The sequence below is a fragment of the Meriones unguiculatus genome, chromosome 19 (genome assembly GCF_030254825.1).
Source record: "Meriones unguiculatus strain TT.TT164.6M chromosome 19, Bangor_MerUng_6.1, whole genome shotgun sequence".
In the NCBI taxonomy this organism is placed as follows: Eukaryota; Metazoa; Chordata; class Mammalia; order Rodentia; family Muridae; genus Meriones; species Meriones unguiculatus.
This window is the reverse complement of record NC_083366.1, coordinates 44,250,384-44,265,195: the sequence shown is the minus strand read 5'-3', so window position 1 is coordinate 44,265,195 and position 14,812 is coordinate 44,250,384. Positions and strand designations below refer to the sequence as shown.

General features: G+C 37.4%; 1 protein-coding gene across 1 annotated transcript; it reads right to left on the bottom strand.

Annotated features, from left to right (window-relative positions):
• Positions 1 to 1,896: 1,896 nt before the first annotated feature.
• Positions 1,897 to 10,552, bottom strand: LOC110565644 (prolactin-8A9-like). The gene is made up of 6 exons (XM_021663375.1): positions 10,522 to 10,552; positions 9,071 to 9,246; positions 8,229 to 8,267; positions 5,439 to 5,546; positions 3,026 to 3,205; positions 1,897 to 2,085 (listed from the first exon to the last, which is right to left on the bottom strand). Exons 1-6 carry the CDS (start codon positions 10,550 to 10,552, stop codon positions 1,897 to 1,899), a joined length of 723 nt encoding a protein of 240 aa, XP_021519050.1.
• Positions 10,553 to 14,812: the final 4,260 nt, after the last annotated feature.

Below are 14,812 nucleotides of genomic sequence, written 5' to 3'. Positions count from 1 at the left end.
TGAAGACCCAGAAATAAACCCACATACTTCTGGACACTTGGTTTTTGACAAAGATATCAAAACCATAAAATGGTAAAAGTTAGCATCTTCAACAAATGGTGCTGGTCTAACTGTATATCTCCATGTAAAAAATGCAAAGACATCCATACTTATCACCCTGCATAAAACTAAAGTCCAGGTGGATCAAAGACCTCAACATAAAACTAGACACATTAAATCGCTTAGAAGAAAAAGTGGGGAAGACCCTAGAACTCATTGGTACAGGGGAAAACTTCCTGAACAGAACACCAACAGCACAGGCTCTAAGAGCAACAATCAATAAATGGGACCTCATGAAATTGAAAAGGTTCTGTAAAGCAAAGGGCACTGTCATCAAAACAAAATGAATGCCTACAGATTGGGAAAGAATCTTCACCAACCCTTTATCTGACAGAGGGCTAATATCCAGTATATATAAAGAACTAAAGCTGAAAATCAACAAACCAAGTCATCCAGTTAAAAAATGGGGAACAGAGCTAAACAGAGAATTCTCAATAGGGTAATATCAAATGGCAGAGAAATACTTAAAGCAATGCTCAACCTCATTCGCCATTAGTGAAATGCAAATCAAAACGACCCGGAGATTTCACCTTACACCCATCAGAATGGCCAAGATGAAAATCACAAGTGACAACACATGCTGGAGAGGTTGTGGAGAAAGGGAAACCCTTCTCCACTGCTGGTGGGAATGTAAACTTGTACAACTACTCTGGAAAGCAATCTGGCACATTATCAGACCACTAGTAATAGTGCTTTCTCAAGATCTAGCCATACCACTCTTAGGCATATATCCAAAAGAGGCTCAAGTACACAGTAAGGACATTTGCTCATCCATGTTTGTAGCAGCTTTATTTGTAATAGCCAGAAGCTGGAAACAACCCAGAGGCCCCTCAATTGAAGAATGGATAGAGAAATTGTTGTACATCTACACAATGGAATATTACTCAGCAATGAAATACAAGGAAATCATGAAATGGTGGGAACTGGAAAGGATCATCCTGAGTGAGCTGTCCCATAAAAAGAAAGACACACACAGTATATACTCACTCATATAGACATATAAGATAGGATAAACCTACTAAAATCTGTACACCTAAAGAAAGTGATCTAGAGAGAGGAATCTGGCTAAAATGTTCAATCCCCATTGAGAAAGGCAAAGAGGATGGACATCAGAAGAAGAAGAAGAAAACAGGAAACAAGTTAGGAGCCTTCCACAGAGGGTCTCTGAAAGGCTCTGCCCTGCAGACTATCAAAGCAGATGTTGAGAGTTAAAACAATTTTTAGTTCTTCAAAATTAAGTCTTTGGAATTTTTATGCATAAATAGCGTCTATCTTTATCATATCCACTTCATGTCCCTTTCCCTCCAAGTCTTCTTGAGGTTGTGGAATCAAATATCAATTGGATTGAATTGGCTGTGTTTTCACTGTGAACCTTGTTTTTGAGGACAGTCTGGATGTCTTGAAGCATTATGGCTTATATTTCCTGTTAGTATACATGGATTAGAGTTTTACACTTTGTTAATTAGAGTTTTACACTCTGATAATAACGTTCTCCTTTTCTGTGAGGCAAAATATGAGATTATTGAAGTAAACCATACATTTATTTTTAAGGTTAACATCTATTGTTAGTGATAAATATGATTGGGGTAACCTAACTTTATTGATAGGCATTTTATTCACTTGAACAAAAGAAAATAGGCTTTTCAGACTTGGATATTTCTAAAGAAAATGCTTTTTATTATGTAAAAGGAGACAGATTATACCCACATATGCATTCAAAAGGTATAAAGTTAGAAGAAACTTCTCAGCGATGGACTGTCATGGACCACCTCCGAAGCAGACAGGGTTGATGTGCACTTAACAATTTTCTCTGGTTATTCGACACCTCAGTGCTTTGAGATGAAATATAGTGAAGTATATATCTTCGCATAGGCAGCTGGAAAGGTTAAATATTGCCCAAAACTTATAATTTCTGAGACTTGATTTTATGTATGGAAGATGTTGCCAGCTTGGGAAATTTTCCTGTGTCTTTTCTGTAGGATAGGCCTAAAAATCAAAATAACAGTTAGTTGTTGAGTATATTGTTAGTGTTCCTTGTTTCTTATATGTGCAATCAGAAAAATACAATCAGAAATGTACTGCTTCCATCAAAGGTATGGGTTTTCATTTATGTAGGCCAGGAGACTGTCAAGAAGTTCATCTTTTAGGTAGTATGATTAAGACTCACATGTATGTGTTCTAATAAACAATGGATCAAGGACAAGTAAGTACTTCTTTTCAGAAACAGAGGGAAAGTAGAAAGTTTCACTTTGACTCTGGGATATTAGAAGAGCTAGTGTCAGTTTCTCATTTAGGACACTCTAACATGTCATTTGTATATCACAGAAGCTGATATGCACCACCATTTGTTTATACATTTCAACTAAATCCATTTCCATGAAGGTTATGAATGAAAATCTGACATGTAATGTGTATCAGATGGTGATTTAATATATGAATCCTAGTAATGACCATTTTAGATGGAGCTGAGCTCTTTCAGTCTATCCAGGACAGGAGTCCTCTAAACATTTAATAGTAACAGTTGTGTTTAATTATGATCGCCAGAGTGGTAGTGATGAGAAGCGTCTCTGAGAAGAATTGGAGCTGCCAGCAATCTCATAGTCCAGTGGTTGTCAACTTTCCCAAGTTATAGTGAACACCATCCATAAAATATTTTTTGTTGCTACTATATAATTGTGATTTTTGGAAATAGTCATAATGTAAATACATGATATACAAGATATCTGATAGGCAACTGCTGTGAAAGGGTCCTTAAACCCCCAGAGGAGTCCTGACCCACATGTTGAGAACCACTGTCTTAGGAGAACATTATCCACAAGATCAGACATTTGCAATTTAGTCTGGAAATATAAAATATTTCCATTTATTTTAATTTAGACAACCCACCTCTCTTATGAATGAGAATAACTAACGGAAATTTTCTCACCTTGGTGAGTATCCATCTAAGGTCATCCAGGAGTTCTCTGTTGTTCTCTTCAATCTCTTTGGCTTTTGAAAGGATAGTTTCAGGAACATCGTCCATGGCACTCAGTTCAACCACCAGATTGTACAGAGGGGCATCCCAGGCACCCACAAAATTGATCAGCATTTTTAAATATTTTTCGGTCTGAGGAAACACAATAGAAACATTACCTTATTACATTAAAACAATTTCAGTGAAGTAGGATTTTCATGCAATGCTCATGTGAAGAAGCTGAATTGACAAATGTTTTTACTGTGTAAATATGACCCATGTTGTAAAGATGATACATGGTCTGGAATGTAAAATTTAAACTATATCGTCTATGAAAATGAAAGGGATTACAATGCTCATAAATTGGTACTTTTTCTGAGATTAGGTTATCAAGTTTTGTTCTCCCTATGAAACTCTAACAGCATCTGCTCTAGTGAGATATTTATTATTTGTTTATTTGTCTATCAATTGGTAAAACAGGTCTTTCTGGGACTCAATAGGGACCAATAAGATTTGACTGAGGAAACAGAGATATCACCAGACAGGGACAAGAGGCTCAAATCATTTTCACTCAGGGATTTATGCACACCCAATATATTATGACATTCATTAATGTACACATTTGTGATTTTCTATATAAATTTAAGAAATTAGAACAAAGATACAATGAAGAGAGCATGGCACTCATGAATGGGCTTTCCTTTAGGGTTTAGCTAAAAGAACCCTAAAAGATACTAAGAAAATTTCACTGTAAATCATTCCTAAAATACTTACTACTAAATGGACTATTTAAGAATTCACATTATTATTGGTTAATTGATTTTATTTAGAATTTATCAAGAATATAATGTATTTTTTCATACTTTATATCCATTTTTTTCTGTATACATTTTTAATGTATCTATCATAATTCCTGAAAAATGAACACAGCCAAACATATAGTACATTAAGAAAACTCACCTTGTTATTTTTTCTTTTTAAATTTCTTTTATAAATTTATTACAATTTATTTATTTGTATCCCAGCTGTAGCCACCTCTCTCATTCCCTCCCTCATTCATTCCTAATCCTGCCCTAGCAATCCTGCCCTGCCTTCCTCCTCCCATACCCCTTCCAGGTCCACTGATAGGGGAATTCCTCCTTGCCTTCCACCTGACCCTAGCCTATCAGGTCTCATCAGGATTGGTTGCCTTGTCTTCCTTCTTGGTATGGTAAGGTTGCTTCCCCTGTCAGGTGGAGGTGATCAAAGAGCAAGTCACTGAGTTCATGTCAGAGACAACCCCTGCTCCCCTTACTAGGGTACCCACTTGGATACTGAAATGCCACAGGCTACAGCTTGTAAGTGTTCTAGGTTAATCTTCATGAATGGTCCTTGCCTGGAGTATCAGTCTCAGCAAGTATTTCTGGGCCCCGATTTTGTGGTTCTTTTGCTCTTCTTGTGGAGCTCCTGTCTTTTCCAGGTTATTCTTTCTCCACCTTCTTTCATAAGATTCTCTGTACTGTGTCCAATGTTTGGCTATGACTCTCAGTATCTGTTTTGATACCTAACTGGGTTGAGTTTTTTCAGAGATCCTCTGTGGTAGGCATCTGTCCTACTTACTGTTTTCCTGCTCTTCCAATGTCAACTGCATTTCCCTTCCTGAATGAAGTTTGAGCAACTTATCCAGGGTCCTCCTTCTTGCTTAACTTTTTTATGTGTAAAGATTTTAGTATGTTTATCCTATATTATATGTCTGATATTCCATTATGAATGAGTATTCCATGTGTGTCTTTCTGCTTTTAGGATACGTCACTCAAGATGATCTTTTCTGGTTCCCACCATTTGCCTGAAAATTTCATGATTTCGTTGTTTTTAATTGCTGAGTAGTATTCCATTTTCTAAATGTACCACAATCCTTCAGTTGAGGGACATCTGGGTTGTTTCTATGTTCTGGTTATTATAAATAAAGCTGCTATGAAAATGGTAGAGCAAATGTCCTTGTTGCATACTCAAAAAATTATACAGCAAGAAACCAGATAGTCCAAAGAAAAATGGAGTACAGAACTAAACAGAAAATTCTCAATAGACGAACATAGAATGGCAGAAAAACACTTAAAGAAATGCTCAACATTCTTAGTCCTCAGGGAAATACAAATCAAAACAACCCAGAGATTTCACTCTACACCCATCAGAATGGCTAAGATCAAAACTCAAGTGACAATACATGCTGGAGAGGCTGTGGGGAACCCTCCTCCATTACTAGTGGGAATGTAAACTAGTGCAACCTCATTGGAAATCAATCTGGTGCTGTCTCAGACAATAAGGAATAACTCAAGATCCAGCTATATATACTCCTAGCTATATATCACGTATTTATACCTAGTATAAAACAAGGACATTTCCTTACTGCGATATTTGTGTGTTCAGTTCCCCAATCTGGAGGGTTCGTGATGCTGGAGTGGCAGTGAGTTCTGGCCCTGAAGCTACGATAATCCTCCCTAATCATTTTTGAAAGCTGCAAATGAAAAAACAAAAAAAAAAATCAGTTTATTTTCAGAAATTATAGAAATGACTTCATTAACAGAATAATAATGTCGTTGTTGGTTATCTAAATTTTAATCATAAAACTTCATAAAAACCAATATTAAGGAATTAAGAAACTGACCACCAACTAATTCTTAGACTCATGTATCTGCATCTTAATTTGGCTCTTCACCCAACTTTAGAACTTCTTCTTCTTATTCTCCTGTATTCCTAATTTTTCTAAAAGTTACTATTTGGAAGGCAAACACAGAAAGAAGTAAATTTATCATGAATTAAATGTTTTAATTATCATCTTTATCTAGTATTTAAGCAGGATGCCATAGCACATATTTATTAATCTTTCTGTTTTTTTCTGTAAATACTGATATTGACCTACTTAGGTATCAGAATTATAAATTTCTTAATTGAACATTGAATACGTAGCTCTGTAATACAAAGATTGTAATAGTTGTAAAATGAAATTGTGTCTCTCTTGTTACAAAATTACAAATGAAAGATAGACTATTTAAAATTAAGTGTACAGGCTGCTCCCCCCCAGGGGGAGGTGATCAAAGAGCAGGCCAATCAGATTATGTCAGAGGCAGTCCCTCTTCACATTACTATGTAACCCAATTGGACTCTGAACTGCCCTGGGCTACATCTGTGCAGGGGTTGCAAGCAGAGGGAGGAGGGAGGGTGGGATTGGGATGGGAGGAGGGAGGGGCTTATGGGGGGATGCAGAATGAATAAAGTGTAATTGATGAAAAATTTAAGAAAAAAGGGAAAAAAATAATTTAAGAACCTTAAATGACTTTCAAAATTGGAGGAAAACATGGAGTTAGTCAATTGGCATGGAGCACGTCTCGCCCCTGGGGGCAATGGTCTCCTGAACCTACTCAGACCTCGGACACCACCACTGCTAGTTCTAGAACTGACACAGGATGTTCCAACGAGGGGTTAAGGCTTCTCATAATATTTCCTATAAGCCCACACCTGTTTGTCTATATCCCCCATTTTTATTCATTATTAGCCAGATAGAGCCAAGTAATTGTGGTAATGATACTTGCTTTTTTGCCCAATGCTGGAATGCTAGTAAAGTTAGGTATGCCCTGGTTACTCGCATGCCTCACTGGGTGCCTATGCCCATTGATGCCCCTCACGCTATGACTCTCTTCAGACAGAAAAGGGATCTTGGAACTACAGCCACCATTGTTACTACCATCTCATTGACGGATGTTGGAGCTACCACCAGGGCATTAGCCATGAGTCATACTGGGCAGACGGCTCAGACCCTGAATAATCATTTAGCCAATGTAGCTCATGCCTTAGTTATACATAAAGGAATTAATGCTCAACTAAAAGGAAGCTTGATGGTGTTCAATCAGATTTGACCTCTTGCAGGAGCAAATTGATACCCTATGGCAAATCGCTCAACCTGGCTGTCAATGAAAGTATGCTGGACTTTGTGTCACTAGCATACAACATGAGAATTTCTCCTGCGCTGCAAATCTGTCTAAACAATTGTTGAGCTATATTTTAGGTAATTGGACTGGAGAATTCGATACTACGATGGAGCAGCTGAGAGTGGCCATTGTCACAGTAAATTCTACCGGAGTGGACGCAGGACTAGCCACAGGATTATCAACATGGATTGCTGCCGCCATGAATCATCTGAAGGAATGGGTGGGCATGGGAGCGTTAGCAGGCCTTCTGGTATTGGTCTCCTTGGTTTGCCTGTGGTATATATGCAAGATTAGAGTCTCACAACAGTGTGATGCAGCCATGATCATTCAGGCCTTTACAGCCATTGAAGCAGGACATTCTCCCCAAGCATGGTTGGATACCATAAAAAGCTAAAATGTTACGCTCAGGATGCGAGGCTAAGCACTGCACTCAGGGTCAGCCGCTTTGGACCCAGAGAAGAGCATGTCTGATTGCATGCGGGTTGATGCCCCAGGTCCCGCCTCTGAGAAAAAGGTATCGGACGGGTCTGATGCTCTTTGGGTGGATGACACCTAAATGAACATCTGTACAAAGTCCCAATTTATTTCTAATATCAGAGATCAGACCTCTACTCTTGCCTGATGCGTCTAAAACAAAAAGGGGGAACTGTAGAGAGCTGCGGAATGCTATGCCTTAAAGATGGAGCTGGTTTCTGCCTTCCACCTTCCCGATGGTGAGTGCTCTCTGTCACGAACAACTCCACATTTGGCTAAGGCCGAGGATCTGGCTTGCTTCTATGTATGTGGACCTATCTGCATTGCCCCCGTGGCACGCCTGGGTTGGCTACCCAGAGGCTATTTAAGCTGTGGGCTGGCTTTCCCCGGGGTCCGAGGATTGTCCAATGTTCCTGAATAAACTGCATTGAAAAAAATAAATAAATAAATAAAATTAAGTGTACAAAATGAGAAAATATTAAATTTAGTCACTCCATTAGTAATTGTATGATTAATGAAATATCAAATAGTATTAAATATATGATTTAGGATATCTTATTTATTTCTAATAATCAGCTAACTCATGAAAGGTTAGTAATTATTGTGAAGGTTAAGAAGTTGAAAAACTGTCAGTTAAGAATAAGAAAAATAATACACAATAATGCTTTCTTATATAAGTTGCAGTCATTGGCATGAGGCTTCGTTGAATAGCAGCTGGAAAGAAGTTAGGTACTTACAAAATTCCTAAAATATATGGAAGAGCCATCATTGCGGAACTGAGTCATGTTAAGAGGAAAAAAAAATAACATCTAGTCAGAAAAAACTAACATAAAAACATGTTTATTTCAAACAGAATCACATTCTCTTGATGCCCATCATTTTGAAGGTTTGTCTATTTATTTTCTTTGGATTTTCTGACTTTGAGAAATGAAGTGTATCAGTCAGCCTGAAAGGAACAGATATACTTCTAATTCTGCCCTGATATTGGACAAATTCTAACACTATAAATTCTTAAACCACAATAACTAGTATTTATGGACTTCTTAGAAATCTGGATTTCTTCCTTCCTTTATTCCTCCCTTTTTTCTTTCATCTCTCTCTTTCTCTTTCCCTTCCTTTCTATTCCGCTTTCTCTCTTTCACTCTCTCCCTTTATCTTTCTCTCTGTCTCTCTATCTTTATTCTTGCCTCTTACATGTCATAGTTTACCTGTGTTCCAAATATATAGTTCACTGCACAGTCCACAATTAGAGTAAATATCTTAACTGCCCTAAATGAACACGACCAATATAAATTCATTTCCTTGAATGTAACAATAGGAAATCAGAATTCACTCCCTAGTCATATTTGTAAAGGTCTCAAGTATAGTTTTTTTTTTTTTTCACAAAAACAGAGAAAATGTAGAAAAATCATTAGATTCATTGATATTTTATGAAACTGTCCAGTTGACCCTTTCCATCTATCAGTAGTTGGTATGTCCTTTACCAAAGAAGTTATATTTTCTGATATTTGAGTTGTGATGCTTAATGTCTCAGGTTCCAGCACAATTCAAACATTAGTATAAAGGTGGAGGTACTTACAAATTCTTCATCCATTTGCTCAGCAAGACTACGGATTGTTACAGCTCTATTGATGGTATTGTTAAATGTTTCCACAAGGGGGTCCATACAGCCTCCCTCTTTGGTAAGACATGGAAGAATTGCTGCAGCTTTCTCCCACAGCAGTAGGTTGGACACCACCAAAAGCAGGAGTGTCCCTGCCACATAGAAAGAAGAGCCACTTAGGAATAATGTATTGACTGAGGTTTACAAGATTCACCTGATTGAGAAAAGTTTTATCTGTCTGAAGTTTTCTTTACTACATGACTTGGTATTGACTATCTGGCATGATAGATATAATTACTGAGAGTATTTAGGCAAGTTAATGTGTTTTACTCTATAACAATTTGAGAAGCAAGTCATTTCCCATTACTTCTGTTTCAGGAGTGCTTCTACAATTTACGAATGTCTGTAACTGAAATTAATTCTGTAGTACATTTAAGCCCTTATTAAGATGATGTGGTAACCTTGGAGTTTAAGCTCACTTTTTGTTACCAAACTCTTGAAGATTTTTAAATTTTTAATTATTTTATTTATTATAATTTATTCATTTTGTATTGCAGCTGTAGCCCCCTCCCTCATCGCTTTTCAAGCCCATGTTCCTTCTCTCTTCTCCTCCCATGACCCTTCCCCAGTCCACTGATAGGGGAGGTCCTCTTTCCCTTCCATCCCACCCTAGCCTGTAGGTTTCATCAGGACTTGCTGCATTGTCTTCCTCTGTGGCCTGGTTAGGCTGCTTCCCCTCAGGGGGTGATGATCATTAGAGCCAGCCACTGAGTTCATGTCAGAGACAGCCCCTGTTCCCTTTACAACGGTGCCCATTTGAAGACTGAGCTGCTGTAGGCTACATCTGAGCATGGGTTCTAGGTTATATCCATTAATGGTCCTTGGTTGGAGTATCAGTCTCAGAAAAGACCACTATGCCCACATTATTTGTTTCTGTTGATCTCCTTGTGGAGCTCCAGTCCCCTCCAGGTCTTTCTATCTCACCCTTCATTCCTATGATTCCAGATCAACCCACTTATAACTTAGCAATTCCAAAGTGACATCGTATTTTAGGACAGCATTCTCTTCATCTTTTGTATTAGTAATCATGTCTTTAGTTATTGTCAAATACGTAGAGAAAGCAAACAGATAAACTGTGTTATCTTTGTTCCATCAGTGTCTAAAATGGTGATATCTACCACTAAGGTTAAAAACATAAAATTCCCTGCACTCTTGTATACTTGTAAAATACCTTTCAAGAAAATAATTTTAAAAGATGTAAAAAAATCTACGTGGAGTATTTTTTTTTTTTTTTGCAAAACTATGAACAAGTATTTGTTCATGTCAGATTAAACATCAAAGATTCCTAAGAACTTCATTAAAACAAACTAAACAAACAATTTCATTGAATCTTTTTCATAGAGAGACATAGATGAAAATGCACTTACAGAAGTGACGTTGACTCAATGGCAGCTCCATTCCTGAGGAGTTCCCAGGCAGGATGAGTGCTGACTCTGGTGAGCTGCTTCACTGGAGTCATGCATTCAGCTAGTTTCCTCCTACTATATATACTAGCAGATAAGCCCCAAGGGTATGCATCGCCGTGCAACAGCAAGAACTCATGTTCATACATGAACCATGTCTGTATATCTCCAGGGAATGTTAGCAGATTTATTATCACATACTTATCTCTTTCTGGAGGATTTCTTTTTGCTTCTTCCTGGGTCATGATTACTGTCTAAGATAGTTTTGATATCTCTGAAGCCAACTTAGCAGCCTGATGACAAAAGGTCAGGAAAAAATTGTTGTTCATAATTACTTCTACTTCCTTAGATTCTAATATTTTCTATCATCTCTTTCATAATGTTTATGGACAGAGAAGGATTCCTTATTAAATATTTGACCAACATGACACAACATAAATAAATTATCTATGGTGTTATTTTTATGAATCTCTGCCAGTAATCAATAAATAAATAGTGATACTTGAAAACCTAAGATGACGGTCAAAATAACCCACATGCTTAATTTACGTATTTAAAAGTCAGTTTAAAAGACATCAGATGTATTTAACTATGACAGCAACAAAAATCCCTAAATTATCTCTAGGTATAATGGCCCCTCAAGGTAATGAATATGCATTGGCATATAATACCGAGTACAGATTCTTCTTGGAATCAGTATTAATTATATCAGAAATTCAATGTACAAAAAACTATCGTGCCACTATTGCCCTAGTGAAAACAGTGTTATACACTCACTGCTAGAATTAGCACTTTGGTCATAGCAACACTGATGACAGTTCTCCAAAATCAACTCTCTAGTGGCTGACAGATTTAGGTAGCCACTCAACATAGAGGAATTTTCCCCTTCAATGCAAAGCAATTTCTTCATGCTGGTAACAGAGAATTCATGCGACCTACAGGGTTTAGGCCAACTATTTAGTTCTGGTGTTCATTCAAAAGAAGATACAGCTGCAAGAATGGTGTGAGTGATCAATCCTCACTCAGAATGACAAATGGGATGGACATTGGAAGAAGGAGAAAACAGGAACCTGGACAGGAACCTAAAACAGAGGGCCTCTGAAAGACTCTACCCAACAGTGTTTCAAAGTAGATGCTGAGACTTTTGACCAAACTTTGTGCAGAGTACAGGGAATCCTATGAAAGCAGGGGGAGATAGTAGGACCTGGAGAGGAAAGGAGCTACACAAGGAGAGCAACAGAACCAAAAAACCTGGGCACAGAGATGTTTTTCTGAGACTCATACTCCAACCAAGGACCATTCATGGATATAACCTAGAACCCCTGCTCAGATGTAGCCCATGGCAGTTCAGTGTCCAAGTGGGTACCATAGTAAGGGAAACAGGAACCGTCTCTGACTCGACAGGAACTGGGTGGCTGGCTCTTTGTAAGTGGCCTCAGAAACCCATCTTTCAAATCAGTCTTATGAAATGAACTCAGTCTGTAATCTGGGATTTTATTGAATAAACATGTGGTTCTCACAGGTACATTCACCTTCATGTATATTCTTTCTTATGAAATATTTAACAGCCTCATTTGTATCCTTTCTGATGTCTCACCAAATAAGTAATCTGTACAGAGGTTGTATATATGTAATGGAAGTTGTATAGAGATTCACCATTTCAGTAGACAAATAGTACCTGCTTCAGGAAACCATAAATTCACTTTCTGGTTCTGTATATAAGTGAATATTTATTACATTTTAGCATTGGAGTTGCACATCATAGACAATCCCCAAATGTATATTGTTTTTTCCTTCCAAAGCACACAGTTGTGTGGGTTAGCATGGGTGGCTTCATTACTTCTTTTCTAAGCCTATGACCTTATGACAGCGCTATGATCAGTTTTGGTTGCTGTACCTGGGACTGTGACATATGATCAAGGAAGAGTTGGCATCTGGCTATGGGTGAAGAAAGAACAGGTCACACTCCGAACAGCCAAGCTTAATACACCTCAAGTTTAGTTCAACTTATCACCAATTTCTTGCTTGGTCTTAATCGCCTGAAGCTTTTTATCTGTCAACAGTATTTTAGGAAAGTACCCAAGTTTGGGTGCATAATCTCCCCACAGACTCCCCTTTCTTCAGCTACAAATCAACATAACTTTCACAGCGTCATGCAACATATTTCAAACCTTTTGTGCAGCTTGTTTTCCTACTTTACCTCCACACAGCAATCCTATTTATGTGACTGAGATGTATATAGAGTACTTTGGGGGGCAGACATAATTGCCTATCGCTAGAGTAAGTTTTATGTTCCCTGATGTATTTCCTCATTCTTCCACTATTGCCTTTAGCCCCAGTGATTTTGGATACCCAGGAATTCTAGTCTTCCTGGCAAATTGACATGGCTTTTTCCTTTAAGATGTCCTCAGGTCCTGCCTAACATATTTTTAGGAATGTAGTATTAGTCAACCTGCTGATTTTACCACATATGCTGTCCATCTCAGACATCTGTTTCCTGCAGTAGGGAGTTGAGTGGAAAGCAGTGTCTCATCATTTCCCCCATTTTTTCTGTTTACAGACATTTTGCTGCTCATATCTCCCACACATTCTGTCTAGTCAGCATTTCCTTGGATATCCTAGATTGGTCACAGTGCAGATCTTCCCTCATTTGACCTCCCATGAGCCTTGTTCTCATATTTATTTTTTCCTTTCGTCTCTTAATTTCATTAGCACTTTCTGAGTAATATTTAAATCAAGTTCCAGTAAATTTATTCCCAGAAATTTCTTCTACTGCAAGTGCAATTTTATGCTGAATTATCACTGAAGAGGAGATAATACACAACTTCTAAATTCACAGTTTTCGGAACCAGTCTGTCATCTCTTCTCATAAAGTGAATGTGTTTTTGAGGAATGCAGGAGGTGAAGTCTAAAGCTGCTTGATATAAGTAAAGGGACTTATTCTTGCCATGCCCAAACAGGTGTATTCAACTTGATTTTAATCTAGTCAAAAGAAATGTTATTTTCATCATAATGACCTGAATACAATGCTCAATGAAAAGATTTATCCTCTTCTAAACTGTTTTGTCTTGTAAAATCTTCTTGGGTGTTATTTATTCTTATTTTTTTTCATAGATTTGAGGATTGTTTTCTGCCATTTTTTTTAATTTTATGTTTGGAAATTTTACAAAGTAACTGTCACAAAAACTTGTGAACGCTCTCTCTCTCCCAAGTACATAAGTCAGATATAAATTATATATGTATATGTATATATATATGCATATACAAATATACAAAAATATGTACAGATACATACACTTATGCACAAAAAGTATACATTATCTCTAAGTGAAGCCCACATTCATACTGAAAAGAAAAATTTCCCCTAAGCCTAGATTACCAAAAGAAAACTTTACAACAACAAATAACTTTCATATCCTCACACTTAACTTACAGGTCAGCACAGGAAACTACTAATAACACTCTACTAAAGCAAATTTTGTTATTTCTATACTTGGGCCCTTCTGCAGTTGTTGGGTACATATCAGTAAAGAAAGAAGTTGAAGACACTTCTTCAAGACTTTTAGACTTTTCTTTAAAAAGAGAAGATAAGACAACAAATATGGGGAGACAGTACTCTGAGGTATGTGCACAAGCTGTTTGTGCTTTAGAAAAAAAATTAGCAAAGCAGTAGAAGTTTGCGGTAACAGGTAATAAGAAGAAAATATTTCTAGGCTAGGAGATGAAATTTAGTAAGAAATATAGTAATCCTAATCCTGAATTATTGACATAGAACTGAACTTGAAAAAAATCTTTCTCCCTTAAGCAGCATTTGTTAGAGTATTTTATCACAAAAATAAGACAGGTACATCAGTGTTTATATGTGTGTGTTTGTGTGGGCATGTGTGTATTTGTGATTAAATGTTCATATGGGTGTCTATGTGTGCATATAGATGTGTCTATATATGTTCATGTATGTTGTGTGTGTGGTATATGTCAAGATGTGCAATTGTACATGTATATACACATGTATATGTAGGCCTATCCATTCTTCACTCTCTACACTTTTTTAAAATTTTTATGTTTTATTAATTATACTTTATTCAGTTTGTATCCCCCCTGTGGTTCTCTCCCACCTTGCATCCCAACCTCTCCCTTCCCCTTCCTGCATGCCCCTCCCCAAGTCCCCTGTTAGGTGAGGGCTTTTCATCTATTCTGATCCTAGTCTGTCAGGTCTCACCAAGAGTGCATTCATTGTCTTCCTCTGTGAATGGGT

Bases quoted from the DNA above. Each gene is read 5' to 3' on its own strand.
- LOC110565644 (XM_021663375.1), bottom strand. From the start codon at position 10,552: ATGGAGCTGCCATTGAGTCAACGTCACTTCT. The intron at 5,547-8,228 runs GTAAGTACCTAA...TTTCATTTGCAG, and splicing joins CCATATATTTTAGGAATTTT to CTTTCAAAAATGATTAGGGA. The intron at 3,206-5,438 runs GTAAGGAAATGT...GTGTTTCCTCAG, and splicing joins CTGAACACACAAATATCGCA to ACCGAAAAATATTTAAAAAT.